This window comes from Typopeltis vanoorti, chromosome 17 (genome assembly GCF_054136105.1).
Source record: "Typopeltis vanoorti isolate ZY-2024b chromosome 17, IOZ_Tvanoo_1.0, whole genome shotgun sequence".
Classification (NCBI taxonomy): domain Eukaryota; kingdom Metazoa; phylum Arthropoda; class Arachnida; order Uropygi; family Thelyphonidae; genus Typopeltis; species Typopeltis vanoorti.
In genome coordinates this window covers 10,200,444-10,215,626 of record NC_143565.1, presented here as the reverse complement: position 1 = coordinate 10,215,626, position 15,183 = coordinate 10,200,444, and the positions used below count along the sequence as shown (strand labels likewise).

Here is a 15,183-nt window from a genome sequence, read left to right as displayed (position 1 = left end):
AAACATGCAGCATACTTTACAAATCAAACTAAATAGAAAAAAAAAAAAAAAAACATTCAGAAAATGAATCACCATTGGTTGAAAATCCAGAACAATCCTGGATCTGAAGTAATCTGTCTGCATAGATACATTTTAAATGTAACCATAGAAAACCAATAATACTGAATCGTAATAAATACAAGCTGTTCCCCATGTGCAAAATCTGCAATCTGCAGTGAAGATGAGACCTCACCAAAAATCTGCTCACACACGAATATAACATGTGAGCAAGTTAACCATAGAGTGCCAAAAATTCACTTTGTGTACAGCTCAACAATCACTATGACCAAGTGCAATGCTTTGAGGGAAAAAAAAATAAATACATAAATGATCAATTAATGACAATAATCAAAATTATTACTGAAAAGTTCAGTAACAGTGATTTTAAATTTTTTTCAAAATTTCAAAATTGTGCAATTCAAGTTACCCTTCACGATTCTTTTGTCTATTTTTCTGCACATATACAATGCCATCACCAAGCTGAGTAGTATGCTATTCATTCTATACACTTAATAAAATTATGTCACTACCACGATCAGGTAACCACAAAATAATCTATGAAAATGATTAATCATCAAATGATATGTACCTACAGGGTTCAAGTGTAATACGGGATACTATCATAACACTATGCAAAAAATTTACATTATTAAATAATGATTGTACCACTAAATATTAAGTTGTTAATGTCCTGCTGGATTCAAACCAACTCCTTCAGGGTACAAATCCAACCATCCTAATGAACTTTTACCAAACTAATAAAAAATTCAATTTCCACTAAAACTCCTCTTAATTCAATTCTTCTGCCATTATCAACAATAACTCCACACTGTACTCAATATTCTTCCTGAAAATATAATATCCCTTACATTTTATCCCTACAACTATACTAACCTCCATCATTGAAGTCTAGCTGGTGCTGGTAATTTTTGAAGTTGAACTTACCAATATTTAAACAAAACATGTATGCACATAAAATAATTATTATTAATCACAAATATTTGTTTTACATATCATAATATACTGTATTGAAATATTTTTGATTAATAAATGATGTTTATTTTATTGTGGCATACATGTTTTGTTTAAATATGCAAATCTCACAGGTTCTTTTATACAACATGAAATTACCAATGTCAAAAACTTCTCATCCTTATTCCTGGTGTTTATGGCATTCAATGAACTGTAATTGGGTCCACAACTACTTTTTTATCTTTTTTTAAAGCATTCCTATTCTTGCTCACTAGCCTTAAGGGTGCCCACACATGCTCACCTGCTGTCCACCCCAGCAGCTCTAGTTTCTGTGATTTTGCACTTTTAATCTCCCAATGAACAACACTTTCACCAAGATATTTAACTCTTAATTTTCAAATGCAATCTGTAAAGACTTACAATCTTTGATCTCTATCTCTCTCTCTCTCTCTCTCTTCGTTTTCATCACTTACAGTAACTTTTTCATATTTTCTCTCATTCCATACCTGTTACCTCATCATTCAGATTACCAAAACAGTCAACTTTTTTTGCTCCTTTTGTATTTTAACCGTGTCACTAACATTCTTAATCCTCACAGCAAGAAAACATGATTTTGTTATGCTCTCATCATACTATACTTCTACCTCTCTTTCCCTCTCACCTTACCTTTTTTCTCTGATGCATCTATTTCTCTCTCTCTCTCTCTCCAGGTTTTTTTTTTTTTTTTTTCAGCTGCTCAAGCTCATGCTTTGTCCAAGGAAAGATTCCATATAAGCATGACATTTCTCTCATTATGGTTACTTCATTCATTCTCCAAATCGTCCATTACTTCTTTTATGTTATTGTTTGCATTTCATTCCTCACTCCCACAATTGGATGTATATTTGTATTCTATGACACCTTTTAACGCTTTTCTTTTTTGGCAGCTGTTCATCAATCCACTATCTCACTCTTTACATGACCTGAACTTGTGGAACTCACTGTAAACACTTCCAGCATCCTCCACTGCCATTCTCACTTTCCACATTTCCATCACCTTCAGTAACAAATATATATCTCTCTCACACTGCATCTAAATAAACAAAGTAGGTTAGAAATAAGCAGAATTTTTTTTTAAGTTTATTTTCTTTCTCTTAAATTTTGCCCATTCTGCATTATATCATCATCAATTTTCTGGTATGTATCCTCAAGGGGTATTCAGGCTACTAAAGATAGCACCACATCAAATTTACATTATTAATAACCTCCTATGAAAAATTTTCCTCCAATTAGTCTATTACTTGTCAGCATGCCAAAATTCATCTACCATCTCATTCTCCTAAGGCACTTCTAACTGAATCAATTCACCTTGACCTTAATCTTCCTCTAGATATTTTTCCTGCCATCTTAGCAAACATCTGTTTCACTAACCTTTCTTCTCCCAATCTATTTAAATGACTATACCACCTTAGATTAGGCCCTGATTATACATTCTTGAATGTAAACAATGTCAAGTTTTTCCCAATATCTTCATTTTTAATATGATTCTTCCAATGATGCCATCTGTTCAGGCCCCTGATTCTTCTAAGAACCTCTCATATCCATGGGCTGTCTAATCTTTGATCAAGTGTTTCATTTCTAACCCAACTCTTAGATCATAAAACTGTAATTGGGTAATTGAACAATCTTGTATACTGCTAGTTTTAGTGTTTTGGCTAATTTCTCTCTTATTCCATATAATTTATTCAACCAGCTTCCACACCTCAGCTTTGCTTATTCTGTTGTCTATTTCTAGATTTAACTTGCCATCTTCACTAAAAACTGTGCCTAAATAGATGAAATATTATTATTATTACGCGACACCTCCAAGGAGTCCAAAGACTCATCGAGGGAGGGCACCAACTCTCTGTCTCCACCACTCAATCCACCAACTACAACGAACCACAACTATCATCATCTACACTAATGCCATCTGCCATCCACCACCAATTCGAACCCATGGTCTTTTGGCTGGAGAGCAGATATGCCAACAACTCGGCTAACCAGGCCAGCTTTTCTTTAATTTATACTTTATATTTTACTCGTTACATAGGTTCTATTTCTTTTTTTATTTAATCTTATTTTCGCATTATATTATTTAGTAAAATTTACCAAATTATAAAAACTTGATATATCTGATTAATAGAATGTGTCAATTCCCTTTAACTTTTTTTTTATTCGCTTCTGTAGATATACATTATGTTTTTAGACGGTGTACATAACTTCCACTGTCTAAAAACATGACATTTTCCCCTCATACTCTATGAAATAGCATTTTTTCCATGTAAACGGGAAAAAAGTTAACCTGGAATGGGTTATGGGACTGCAAGTTGCTGACTTTGGTAAATGGATGAAAAAAAAAAGGGGATATGGAAGAAATAGGGATGTGCTGAAGCGGGATTTGGCCCAAGCATACTGAATTAAATTTTATACATAAATATTTTTTGGGAAAAAAAAAATTCATTAAAATTGATAAAAATTTTAATCAGTTTTTTTTGTTCAAGACATTTCTTTATAAAATTTAATTAATTATGCTTCAGCCAAAATGCAGAATGAAAAAATATTAAAAAATTTGTGTAATAATACTGAAAATAAATATATATGTATATAGAAACTTTACAAGTTTCAAAAACTGACCAGAGAGGTTATGAGAATACAATCTTCGGCATTGGAGTTGCCTTAGCTTGCACTACTAAAAAGACACTGCCATGGCGTCCATATATTCGCCTATTAGTTCTTTTAATTAAGGTTTCACTGGCCTGACAGCTGTTTCGAACTGCTAGTTTTCATCAGAGATCAGGCAGAAACCTTAAAATAACAAGAATCCTCATTCAATACAAAAGCAATTTTTTGTTGGAGAATAGTTATGAAAAATAAGACAACAGCAGTTGGTGCTTAAGATTAATTATCAAAGAGCCTAAATGTATTCATTTCAGCATTATAAAATAACAGATGAATTTATATTTCACGCACTACTTATGAAACCTGGAAAGTTTTTTAAGTAGTGCAAGCTAAGGCAACTCTGATGTTGGGAATTGCAATCTCAGTTTCTATATAGATGTATATTTGGCTACAAAATAATTGTATATCTTTAATATCTCCTATTTCTGTTTATTTTACATTGCCAAAATGAAGACTTTTAGGATCATCTTTGATAAAAATGGAAAATAAAATTTTTCTTCCCCTAAATATAATAACTGTCAAAATTTTAACTAGAGAGCCAAGATGCTTTACAATTTGAAATAAAGTGAGCTATTGTAATGGAACCATGGATCGATCCATCCATATTTTATAGCCAAATGTAGGAAAAAAAGAAAAAAGTTAAAGCTTTCAAAAATTTACCAGTTTGTAAGAACATAACCTTCTCATAGGTTTTCTAGTAATTTTTCAAAAGTTAGAAAATTTTTCTACATTTCTTACTTTTGCTATAAAATACACATGAATCTGTAATATTGTCTGTTATAGTATCTAGATAAGATAATATAAACTTCTCAGTGCTATAGTTTATTATACACCCACCTAGAACACTCACCACTTATGAATTTAACTTTCTGACATAGCTTAGTTATAGCATCGAGTGCATTTTTGTCATCACTTCCATTTGTAAATTTTTTTTTTGTTTTAACTTCGTGGATTTGAAGCTGGCGTTTCAGGCTAGTGCAACTTACTCAAAGCATTAATAGAATGCGAATATATATGAGTTGTGGGTAGTGTTCATGTTGTTTAAACAGTGCAAAGGCAACTCCAATTACGGTCTTGTTCTCAATAAGCATGCCAGTAAATTTTCAAAATTTCATTTCCTTTCTATAAAATATTAATGGAACTTATTTTCAATTGTGAAATATAGAGAATAATTATGAATTTATGATAAATTATGATGTAGGAAAACGAATTGTTCTGATTTTTTGGAGTAGCATACGTCTCGTTTCTTCATAAATATTTCCAACTTCTGAAAAAAAAACTCTTTCAAAAAAAAAAGCTGGCAGCTAGAGGCAAAAGAAATTTTCTGAGAAATTGTCCTATGGCATAAGTTTACTAATTAGCCTTGAAAACCCTTCTATTTGAATGGGTACAGAATATGAGAGGATTTTCTCAAGTGGTTGGGTGTGTTATGATGCATGTAACAGGAATTTTTCTGCTTATGCTGGCCAAATACTGAATCTGTCTAATGATTCGGCTGAAGCTGAATATCCAAAAAAACATGCCAAATCAGCCAAATGAAGCAAAACCATATATTTGGTGCATTCTTAGGAAAAAAAACATAAGCTGATAAGCTGAAAGGAATTTTATTGGATAGATACAAGGTGGGGGGGTATTAAAAGTCATCACCTTAAGTTCAGTAAGAACAGAGCAAGGAAGTGGGAAGTAGATTTTTGTCATAGCAAATGGTGAGTAACTAGTGAATATATTTAGAGATGTGCAATAGATACTGAGAGTTAGAATGAGCCACAAGCAATGGGTCTTGTAAATTAATAATAATCAAATTACAGGAATGAACAACAATTACAGTGAGCCATATATTAGATGAACATAATAGTCTGGTTGAAACAACACAGTTGCTGGCCAGAGTGCAGAACTTTTCTGACAAAAAAAGATATATATGCTAGTTTTCTCAGGTGAATGTTATAAAAAAAAAGTGTGTGGTATTCAAAATGGAGTTAAAAACAAAGCCTCAAATAAGCATTATTCAGGAATGTGATGCACAAAACCTTTTAGCGATTGATAACACCTAACACACTGAACCACTAAATTCAAAATACATTATCCTAGGAATAAAAGAAAAAAGCAAATAGACAAAATATGATTGAAAGATACACTGGAATATAATACCACTGTAAAAAAAATAACAGCATATGGTTTTGTAATTAAGCATCACTTGCCCTCCATTTCTTCTCTCTCTCTTCTTTTTCCTTTTCTGCTGCAAGTTCTTCAGGATTAGTAAAATGCCTACGTTGCCCTTTATGACCACCACCTCCACGGCCTCTTCCTAAGGTAAAAATCTTATAATTAACTTTGATTTATTTTTAATGTAAAAATAATTTTATAGTTAATCCTAAATTACTAACAAAAATATAACAATGATGATGATAACACAGGTCAATGCTTTCTTCTAATCCTTGAGTACTGTTTATCTCTAACACACTTCTATACTTCACCATCCATTAACATGCTAGCCAGTCCTGAAATTGTGCCATTCAAAATTCATAGCACTTTAACCAGAATGATTCTTTTTTAATGTAAATTCCACCCATCAAAAATTAAAATCCTATAGCACATGAAGTGTCATGGCTGGACAAAAAAGGAGATAATTGGGGAACACAGCTCTAGAAAGAAACCTGGTACCTTTTCCAGCAACTTCACCATCATATAACACTTTTGGAACCTTAAGCCAGTCAATCTGAAATTCACTTTAATCTACCTTAGGTTGACAATACAGCACATGAACAATGCAGAATAAACCATTATTATTATGGACATGTCCATGGAGTCCAGACTCATCACAGGAGGTCCACTAACATACTAACCTTCATTTGTACAATATCTGTTATACTTTGCTTTGAACTCATTCACCATCACAGTACTTACAACTAACTCTGGCAACTCGTTCCATTCATTCACAACTCCAAGCAAAAAACTCTAGCCCTCACTCCCTTGATAACTCTTTTTTAATTTACAGGAATGATCCCTGATTCTCCCCATACTAGTCATGTACTGAAAATCTTTATGTCAATCCTATAAAAACAACCTTCAAGTTACTAATATGTCTCTATCATACCCCCCCCCCCTTTTCCTTCTATCTGCCAATTTCTGTAACAAACAAATCTTCAATCTATCCTCACATAAGAAGCGTCCCACAGACCTGCATTGGTCGATGGGACTTGGTGACTTGCTTCTGGATCCTTTCTGCATCTTCTACATTTCCAAGGAACCTAGGTAACTAGATCTGCACACAAGTCAAGATGGACCTATCAAGGCCTCACAGCCATTCTTCTTTGCCTATACTATTAGTCTATACAAGTCATCCTACAAGATCTTCACATCACCCTTAATAACTATGACTATACCCAGCTTTACATCATCAGCAAATAACTGAATATTTCCCCTCAGACCATATCCTATATCATTAATGTACAAGTTAAACAGCAATGGCCCAAGTATAGAGTCCTGTAGCACACTGCTAGTCATACGCCTTCTCAAGGACTCAATTCCTCCATAAACTACTGGATGTCCATCCATTAGCCATTTTACTCACCTCACTAGCTTCATATCCAAGTCCATTTGCTCCAAATTATGTAACAAAGTTTCATGTGGTAACCAATTAAATGCTTTTGCAAAATCTGGCAGTATCATCATGTAACCATTCCCCTTATCCTATCAGCTGTTACATTATTATAAAAAGTGAGAAATTACTGATGTATGACCTACCCTCTTCACAAAACTATGCTGCTCCATAAAGAGTATCTGATTTCTATAAACCCATTCCTGAATCTTGTTTTTAACCAACTTTTCCAATACCTTGATCACCACTCCTGTGACTGATCAGTCAATAATTAGCTACTTCTGTCTTGGAGTCTCCTTTATGCAATGGAATTTCAGCAAAATTTGCTTGGGACTTTCACAGAGCTACGACTCAAACAATCTGGTCAAAGGTGATACAAGTACTACAGCAAATTATTGTAATATGTGAGATGTCTGTACACGAATGCTAGAAGTATCAAAAACAAGGGGATAGAATTTGTTGCTGTAGTCAATATGTTGTGGCCTCAGATTGTAGGTATTAGTGAGACCTGGCTATCAGAAACAGACCTATTAAGTGGTATCGAGCGTCAAGGGTACAATATTTTTAATAAGGATAGAGAGGAGGGGGGGGTGCTGCTAATGATATCGGATAACTTGAATCCAATTAGAGTTAAGACCTATGATTGTAGTACTACTAATAATATTTCATGTGGCAGTGAGTTTGAAGTCATCTGGTGCGAGGTGGAATCTAACAAGATCAATTACATAGTGGGGTGTTGTTACAGACCTGGTGGATCAGTTGCTAGTGATGAAGAAATGCATCACCAAATAGAAAAGATGAGTGCAAAAAAGAGTAATCATAATGGGAGACCTTAATTATCCAAACATTGATTGAATACCAGCAGAATCTCATAAGAATGCATTTATTGAGCTTTGCAGGACAACTTCCTCAAGCAGCATGTGACAGAAGGAATTTGAAGGCAAAGAGTGTTAGATTTTATTATAGTTTCAGTTAAAGACGTAACTATTCTGCCTCCAGCTGGTGACAGTGATAATGCAGTACTCACTTGGGAAGTGATTAAATTGATGAATGTTTTATTCAGAAAAGGTTACATGCTGAACTACAAAGCAGGAAATTATGACCAACAGGAGTATATTGAGTTCAGTGGAATGGGATTGGTTGCTGGATGGAAAGAATATCGACAGTGCATGGGAAGCATTTAAACAATACTTAAATGATGCAATATCAGAATGTGTCCTGAGAGTTTGAAGAATAAATAGAGTAGGAGTCAAATGGATGTGTAATCTTATTAAGGAAAAGATTCATAAGAAAAGGACGATGTGGAAGGAATGCCGTGTGCATAAGGATGACGTCCGTTATAAGCAGCAGGCTAGAATAGTCACAACATTTGTACAGAAAGCAAAGTCTGAGACTGAAAAGAAACTGGCTCTGCATGCTAAAGAAAATCCACAAGAATTCCATCGATATGTTGCAAGTAAAAGAAAGAATGAATATGAAAGAATAACTTCTAAATCCTGACGGTGTGTGGGTTACAGATGCAGAAAAGGTTATTGAGTTAATGAGTGCCCATTTTGTTAAAAGCAATCAACCTGGTGTACGCAACGTTGAGCTCACTATTACCTCTTCACTAGATGAAGAAACGCAGGTGTATGAGGTATTAGAGCTGTTGCACAAACTGAATAAGAATTCAGCAATAGGGACTGATGGGATATCAGCATGTGTGCTAAAAGAGTGTTCAGCTGAACTGGCCATTCCCCAGGCTGTTTAAATGAGTCTCAGAACAGAGAAGATTCTGCAGGAATGGAAGGAATGTATGGTAATTCCATTGCACAAGGGTGGCGCAAAGACTGATGTATCCAACTATTGACCAATTAGTATCTCAGGAGTGATGATGAAGATTTTGGAAAAATTGGTTACAGCTCGCATTCAGAAATGGGTTGACAGTGAACCTCTACTTTGCAATGAACAACATGGGTCTATTAAGGGAAGGTCATGTTTTAGCAACTTTTTCACATTCTATAACAATGTTACTATTGAATTAGACAAGGGGAATGGATACACCAATACCTTTAGATTTGCTAAGGCTTTTGATGGAATACAGCAAGGTAGACTGTTGCATAAATTGGAGAAAATGGGTTTGGGTTATAGGATGTTAGCATGAAGAGGATGGCTGACTGACAGATATCAAAAAGTGGTATACGGGCGATGTGAGTCTGCAAGATTTATGGACAGGGCTATCCGTTCAGCCACGAGATCATAGTTCCGAATGCCGCCTGACACCCCTACTGCATATTTTAACGTGAGGGTGAAGGCCAGGACCGGGGTTCCATCACTTAGATGGCTGATCCCACGCGTGCAGCTGTCCAGAATCGCGAAGTTAGAACTATCTTCTTCCCATATCTGCAGAGAGGCTTTCTATAGCCCATTAATACAAGGACTTCAGGCAGGCTAAACTGGTCCCATTATCAAGGTACCTTAATTGAGTCAGCACCTGCAGAACACAAGAGATGGGCATCTCTGCTGCATTGTTCTGTAGATGGTGCTCCTTTAAAAGAGTCATATCTGGTGCCTCCCAAGCAAGAGTGAGTAAGGGATGGCGAGACTCCTCCCTGGGTTCAAGTATATTGACCTTATTAGGACGAGGATCAATGCCCTGCCCACTTGAGCCTGCACAGCTCAATGGAGTAGTAATGACTCAAACTGTAGGGCTGGCTGTCACTATAGTGAGACATTGTCTCATATAGCCCAGTGTTGCTTCTGCACCCATGGCGTCTGCGTGCAAAAGCATGATGACATGGTCTCCATTCTGAAAAACCACTTTAAAAACAAAGGTTGGTAGACCACGGTGGAACCATATTACAGGACCTCTGCTGGTTTGCATAAGCCAGACTTAGTGATTAAAAGAGATGGTGATGTTTGGGTTGTTGATGACCAGGTGGTGGAAACAGAACGCCCACTAGCCTATAGCCATAATAATAAGGTAAACTATTATAAGAATAACCAAGATCTAGTCAGTAAGATACGAGAGAAGCATGGGGAACTCACACCACCATCTCTCTACATGCCATATGGAGCACAGATAGCTATACGGACTTAAAACAGTTTGGGCTTATGTAGAAGGATATAAACGTTCTTTCCTTGAGGGCCCTACAGGGCACACTGGTGGCATGCTGTTGCCACCAAAGAGTGACTACAATGATAACTAGAATAGGCATAGGGTAAAACACTTGTAGAGGCTTAGGCCTATATCAAGTCTGGACGGGATGTCTGGATGTGATGTAAGGATAGTACTGCCCATAACCAGTACAAAGATTAATAAAAATAAATAAATAATAAAAAAAAAAAAATAAATAAAAATAACCAGTGGTGTACCACAAGGATCAGTGCTTGGTCCACTGTTATTCAATCTGTACATTAATGATACTGGGAAGGATTTGACAAGTGACATACAGCTATTAGCTGATGATGCAAAGATAGGTGGGGTAATGAGGAATGCTGCTGATATGCAGTACTTGCAGAAATGATTTGAATAGGCTGGAATTGTGGACATGGGAAAATGGGTGTCAGTTCAAGCTCAGTAAATGTAAAGTCATTCACTTTGGTGTGATTAGATATCCAATGTTGTATTATATTGGTGGGATTAGGCTAGAAGAAACTGATGAGATTAAGGATCTTGGAGTGTTAATAGACAGGAAGTTGAAGTTAAGGGGCCATATGGCAAAGATTGCAAATACAACTCAAAAGATAACTGCATTGCTGAAACTAACATTCGCACAAAGATTAGGATGTTATTTTGCCTCTTTACAAGGCTTTGATAAGACCTGAGTTAGACTATTGTGCACAGGTCTGATCTCCATTGTGATTCTGATATTAGAGAGAGAGTACAAAGGAGAGTGTTAAAAATGATATCAGGATTGTGGAATACTGATTATGAAGATAGATTGAGAATTTTTAAACTGCAGACACTAAAAAACAGGAGAAAGAGGGGTGATATAATTGAGACTTGCAAACTTCTGAAAGGGTCATACAGGATTTTAGTTGATGGAATTTTTCATTTATGGTGAATAGGGAAAGAACAAGAGTGCGAGAGCTAGATTTTTCTGTGATAGGGTGGTGCACGATTGGAATGGATTGCCCGTGGATATTGTGTGTATGTGCAAGCAGCGTGAATGAATTCAAGAATATGTATGATAGCCGGTGTGTGTGGTATGTGGTCTCCCTCGATGAATCCCTGACTCCCTGGAGGTCTCTCTTAATAAATCGAATCCCTAAACAATACTATTCTTTCTCCTCTTTTCTCTTTTACATTCTAATTTGATGCTACAATTAGTCACTTTTTTAAGTTTTCATTTACTGGCAGCTTTCCTCTTCCAACAGTCAGTTTCTTTCCTAATTGTTATATCTCATTCTGCACCAAATTAATTCACTCCTTAGATTCCTCACTTCCAGTAGTATGAACCCAGGTCTTATGTACGGTTTTCTGCAGAAGCTGTGTCCCTTACATCAAATAAGGCTGTGACGACAGTATCAATGTCTTATATCCGGTACATCAGGTCTGCCTTGCAGTCCATAGTGTGTTGGTTCAACCAGACCTGCAAGCACTTTCACTGGGTATGGATAACTCAGGTAGCAAAGAACTAGGAACTAAAACTTGATTCGATGAATGAGATTAAGTGTCCACCCCCTTCAACAGCCTCTTTTTGCACCTCCAGCGTGTCAAGTTGCTTACTTCTTGATGGCACTTTTTTTTTTTTTTTTTAACAGGAATTGCTGAGAATTTTTTTTTTAGGTCTTCCTATTTTCCTCCTGCTTAACTGTGGCAATCTGCATCGTGTTTATGCTGTACCACAGTAAGAGATAAGGCTTGGATACTCAAGAGATGATCATACTCTTCGTGCAGATTAATACCTGAAGCATCCCAAATGTTGACCTACAAATGCAATCAGTTTGCATCATGGTTCAAAAGATATATTCAACTCCTTCATGCAATCAATGAAGGTTTGCCTGTAGTCAAAGAAATTACCTGCAAACTACACTATTATTATTAAGAGAGACCTCCAGGAAGTCATTCATCGAAAGACACCATACTATTCGCACCAGTAGTCATACTTGATCTTGAATTCATTCATGCTACTTGCACATACAACACCCAACAGCAATCCCTTCCAATTATACACTACTCTATAAGAGAAAAATCTAGCCCTAACCCCCTTCTTGACAGCATTCATCCTCAACTCCATCGATGTCTCGCATCCTTTTCCCCCCATCCTCCATCTACTGAAATTCTATATAACCTTTTCAGAAGTTTATGAGTCTCAATCATATCACCCCCTCTTTCTCCTGTTTGCAAGTGTCTTCAGTCTACAAATTCTCAATGTCTTCATAATCTGCATTCCACAATCCTGATATCATTTATAACACTCTTCTTTGCACTCTCTCCACTATATCAGAATCACCACAGAAACCAGGAGACCAGACCTATGGGCAATAGTCCAAGTAAGGGTTTATCAAGGCCTTGTAAAGAGGCAAAATGACTTCCTTATCTTTACATGTAAAGGTTCATTTCAGCATTGCCATTATTCTCTGAGGTGTATTTACAGATTCTTGATGCACTACCTGGTTACCTTGAATCTTGCAGAACCCCCCCCCCCCAACATACCAATTTTTGATATGTCAGTAAGCCATCCTGCTATCCATGCCAATAGTTTATAATCCAATCACATATTCTCCAATTTATGCAAGTCTTCCATGCTATATTCTGTCAAAAGCCTTAACAAAATCCAAAAGTATCATGTTAAAAGTGTCCATTCCCCTTATGCAGTTCAATGGTAACATTATTATAGAATGTGAGCAAGTTGCTAAAACATGACCTTCCCTTAATAAACCCATGCTGTTCATTGCAAAGTAGTGATTCTCTACCAACCCATTTCTGAATGTGGCCCTAACCAACTTTTCCGAAATGTACAGCACTACTCCTGGGATACTGATTGTTTGAAAGTTGGATGCATCAGGCTTTGCACAGCCATACATTCGTTCATTCCTGTGGAATTTCCCTGTTCTGAGACTCAACTTATAGAGTAGTCAAGGGAATAGCCATAGCCAGTTCAGCTGAGCACTCTTTTAGCATCCATGCTGATATTCCATCAATTCCTATTGCAAAAATTGTTATTCAATTCGTGCAACAGATCTAGTACTTCCTCCTCATCCACATAAGTTTCCTCATTCAGTGAAGAGGTAGCAGTGAGTTCAATGTTGCATATGCCAGGTTGATAGCTTTTAGCAAAATGGCTGCTCATTAGTTGAACAATCACTTCTGCATCAGTTGCCCACATACCATCTGCATTCAATAGTTATTCTTTCAAATTCATTTTTCTTTCTTTTACTTGCAATATAATGATAGAATTCTTGTAGGTTGTCTTTGGCTTGCAAAGCCAGTTTCTTTTCATACTCACACATAGCTTTCTGCACAACAGTTGTGACTCTTCTGGTCTGTTGCTTATAATTACCATAACTGACATCATCCTTAGGCAGACAATATTCCTTCCACATATTTTTCATATGAATGTCTTGCTTAATTAGATTACACATCCATTTCACTCCTACACACTATAATCAGATCTAACACTATTTGTGTTGAAGTTCCTTCTGTCACATGCTGATTGCAAAAGTTGTCTCGCAACAGCTCAATAAATTAAGTTTCTTTCTTCTTGTGCAATTTCACAGCTACCCAATCAATGTTCAAATAATTAAAGTCCCATTATGACTACTCTTTTTTCACCCATGGTATTTATTTGTTAATGCATTTCTTCATCACTAGCAACCAATCCACCAGCTCTGTAACAACATCCCCACTGTGTATTTAATCTTGTTAGACTCCACCTCACACCAGATGGCTTCAATCTCACTGCCACATGAAAAATTTTTACTGGTATTGCCGTCATAGGTCTCAACTCTAACTGGATTCAAGACATTTGATATCATTAGCAACATGCACTCTCCTGTCTATTCTTCTTAAAAATACTGTACTCTTTGCGGTCGATACCAGTTAGTACATCTGCTTCTGATAGCCAACTCTCACTAATTCCTATAACAAACATACATCTTCAAGGCCCACCTTTCCTAATTGGGTTGTGTGGGCAACAGCTGCAAGAGGAACTTCCAACGGTCACGATCCTCTGCCACCAAGCTCAGGTGTTCTGGTGGGATTCCCAAACGTGTCCGCCCAAGGTTTTGGATATAATTTATCCAGCGAGTCCTTGGCCTTCCACGTGGCCTCCCACCCTCTGGCTTGGCAAAGAGGGCCTGCTGAGGGAGCCTCTCTTGTGGCATTCTAACCAGGTGCCCGTACCAACATAACTGTGATCTCTCAACACGGAGAAGCAGCGGTTGAGTATTGAGAATTTCCCGAATTGCAGAGCTTCTGACTCTGTCGGGGCTCACTTTAGTGAGTACAGGCATGGCAAACCCAAAGTACCTGATGCTGGACCATGCCTTACTTCATGTAATATACATCTGTTATATTATCTGTAGACTGGTCCCTCCTCTTCCTCCCTTGCTTCTTTCTTTCTTCTCGCTCCTTCCCCCTGAATGCTATTAGCGTATTCAAGGGGAATCTTTCCTATTTTGCTGTGTCATTTCGTCTTGTGCTAACAGGACATTATCAAACACTGTAACATGATCAGGCCATCAAAAAATGTTCATACCACATCGTCCATCGCACGGGTTACCAAGGGATGCATTCGGGTTTTAGGCAGAGGGACCCGTTCAAAAAATATGTTATAGGCCCCCTTAGACACCACTCCTCAGCACTCTGCTAAAGGAAACTCCATCAATGGGCCCATTACCCGTTTGGGGAGGTATTTAGGAGCAGCACAAAGAAATGGTTCTGCAAA

The 15,183-nt window shown here is 36.8% G+C and overlaps 1 protein-coding gene across 1 annotated transcript in view; it reads right to left on the bottom strand.

The window, feature by feature from the left end:
- Nucleotides 1-15,183, bottom strand: part of LOC150097140 (28 kDa heat- and acid-stable phosphoprotein-like) — a 102,577-nt gene that overhangs the window by 55,652 nt on the left and 31,742 nt on the right. The window contains exon 2 of the mRNA XM_090406879.1: nucleotides 5,910-6,016. Within this exon, the coding sequence (XP_090263005.1) occupies nucleotides 5,910-6,016 (107 nt within the window). The remainder of the gene's footprint in view (nucleotides 1-5,909; nucleotides 6,017-15,183) is intronic.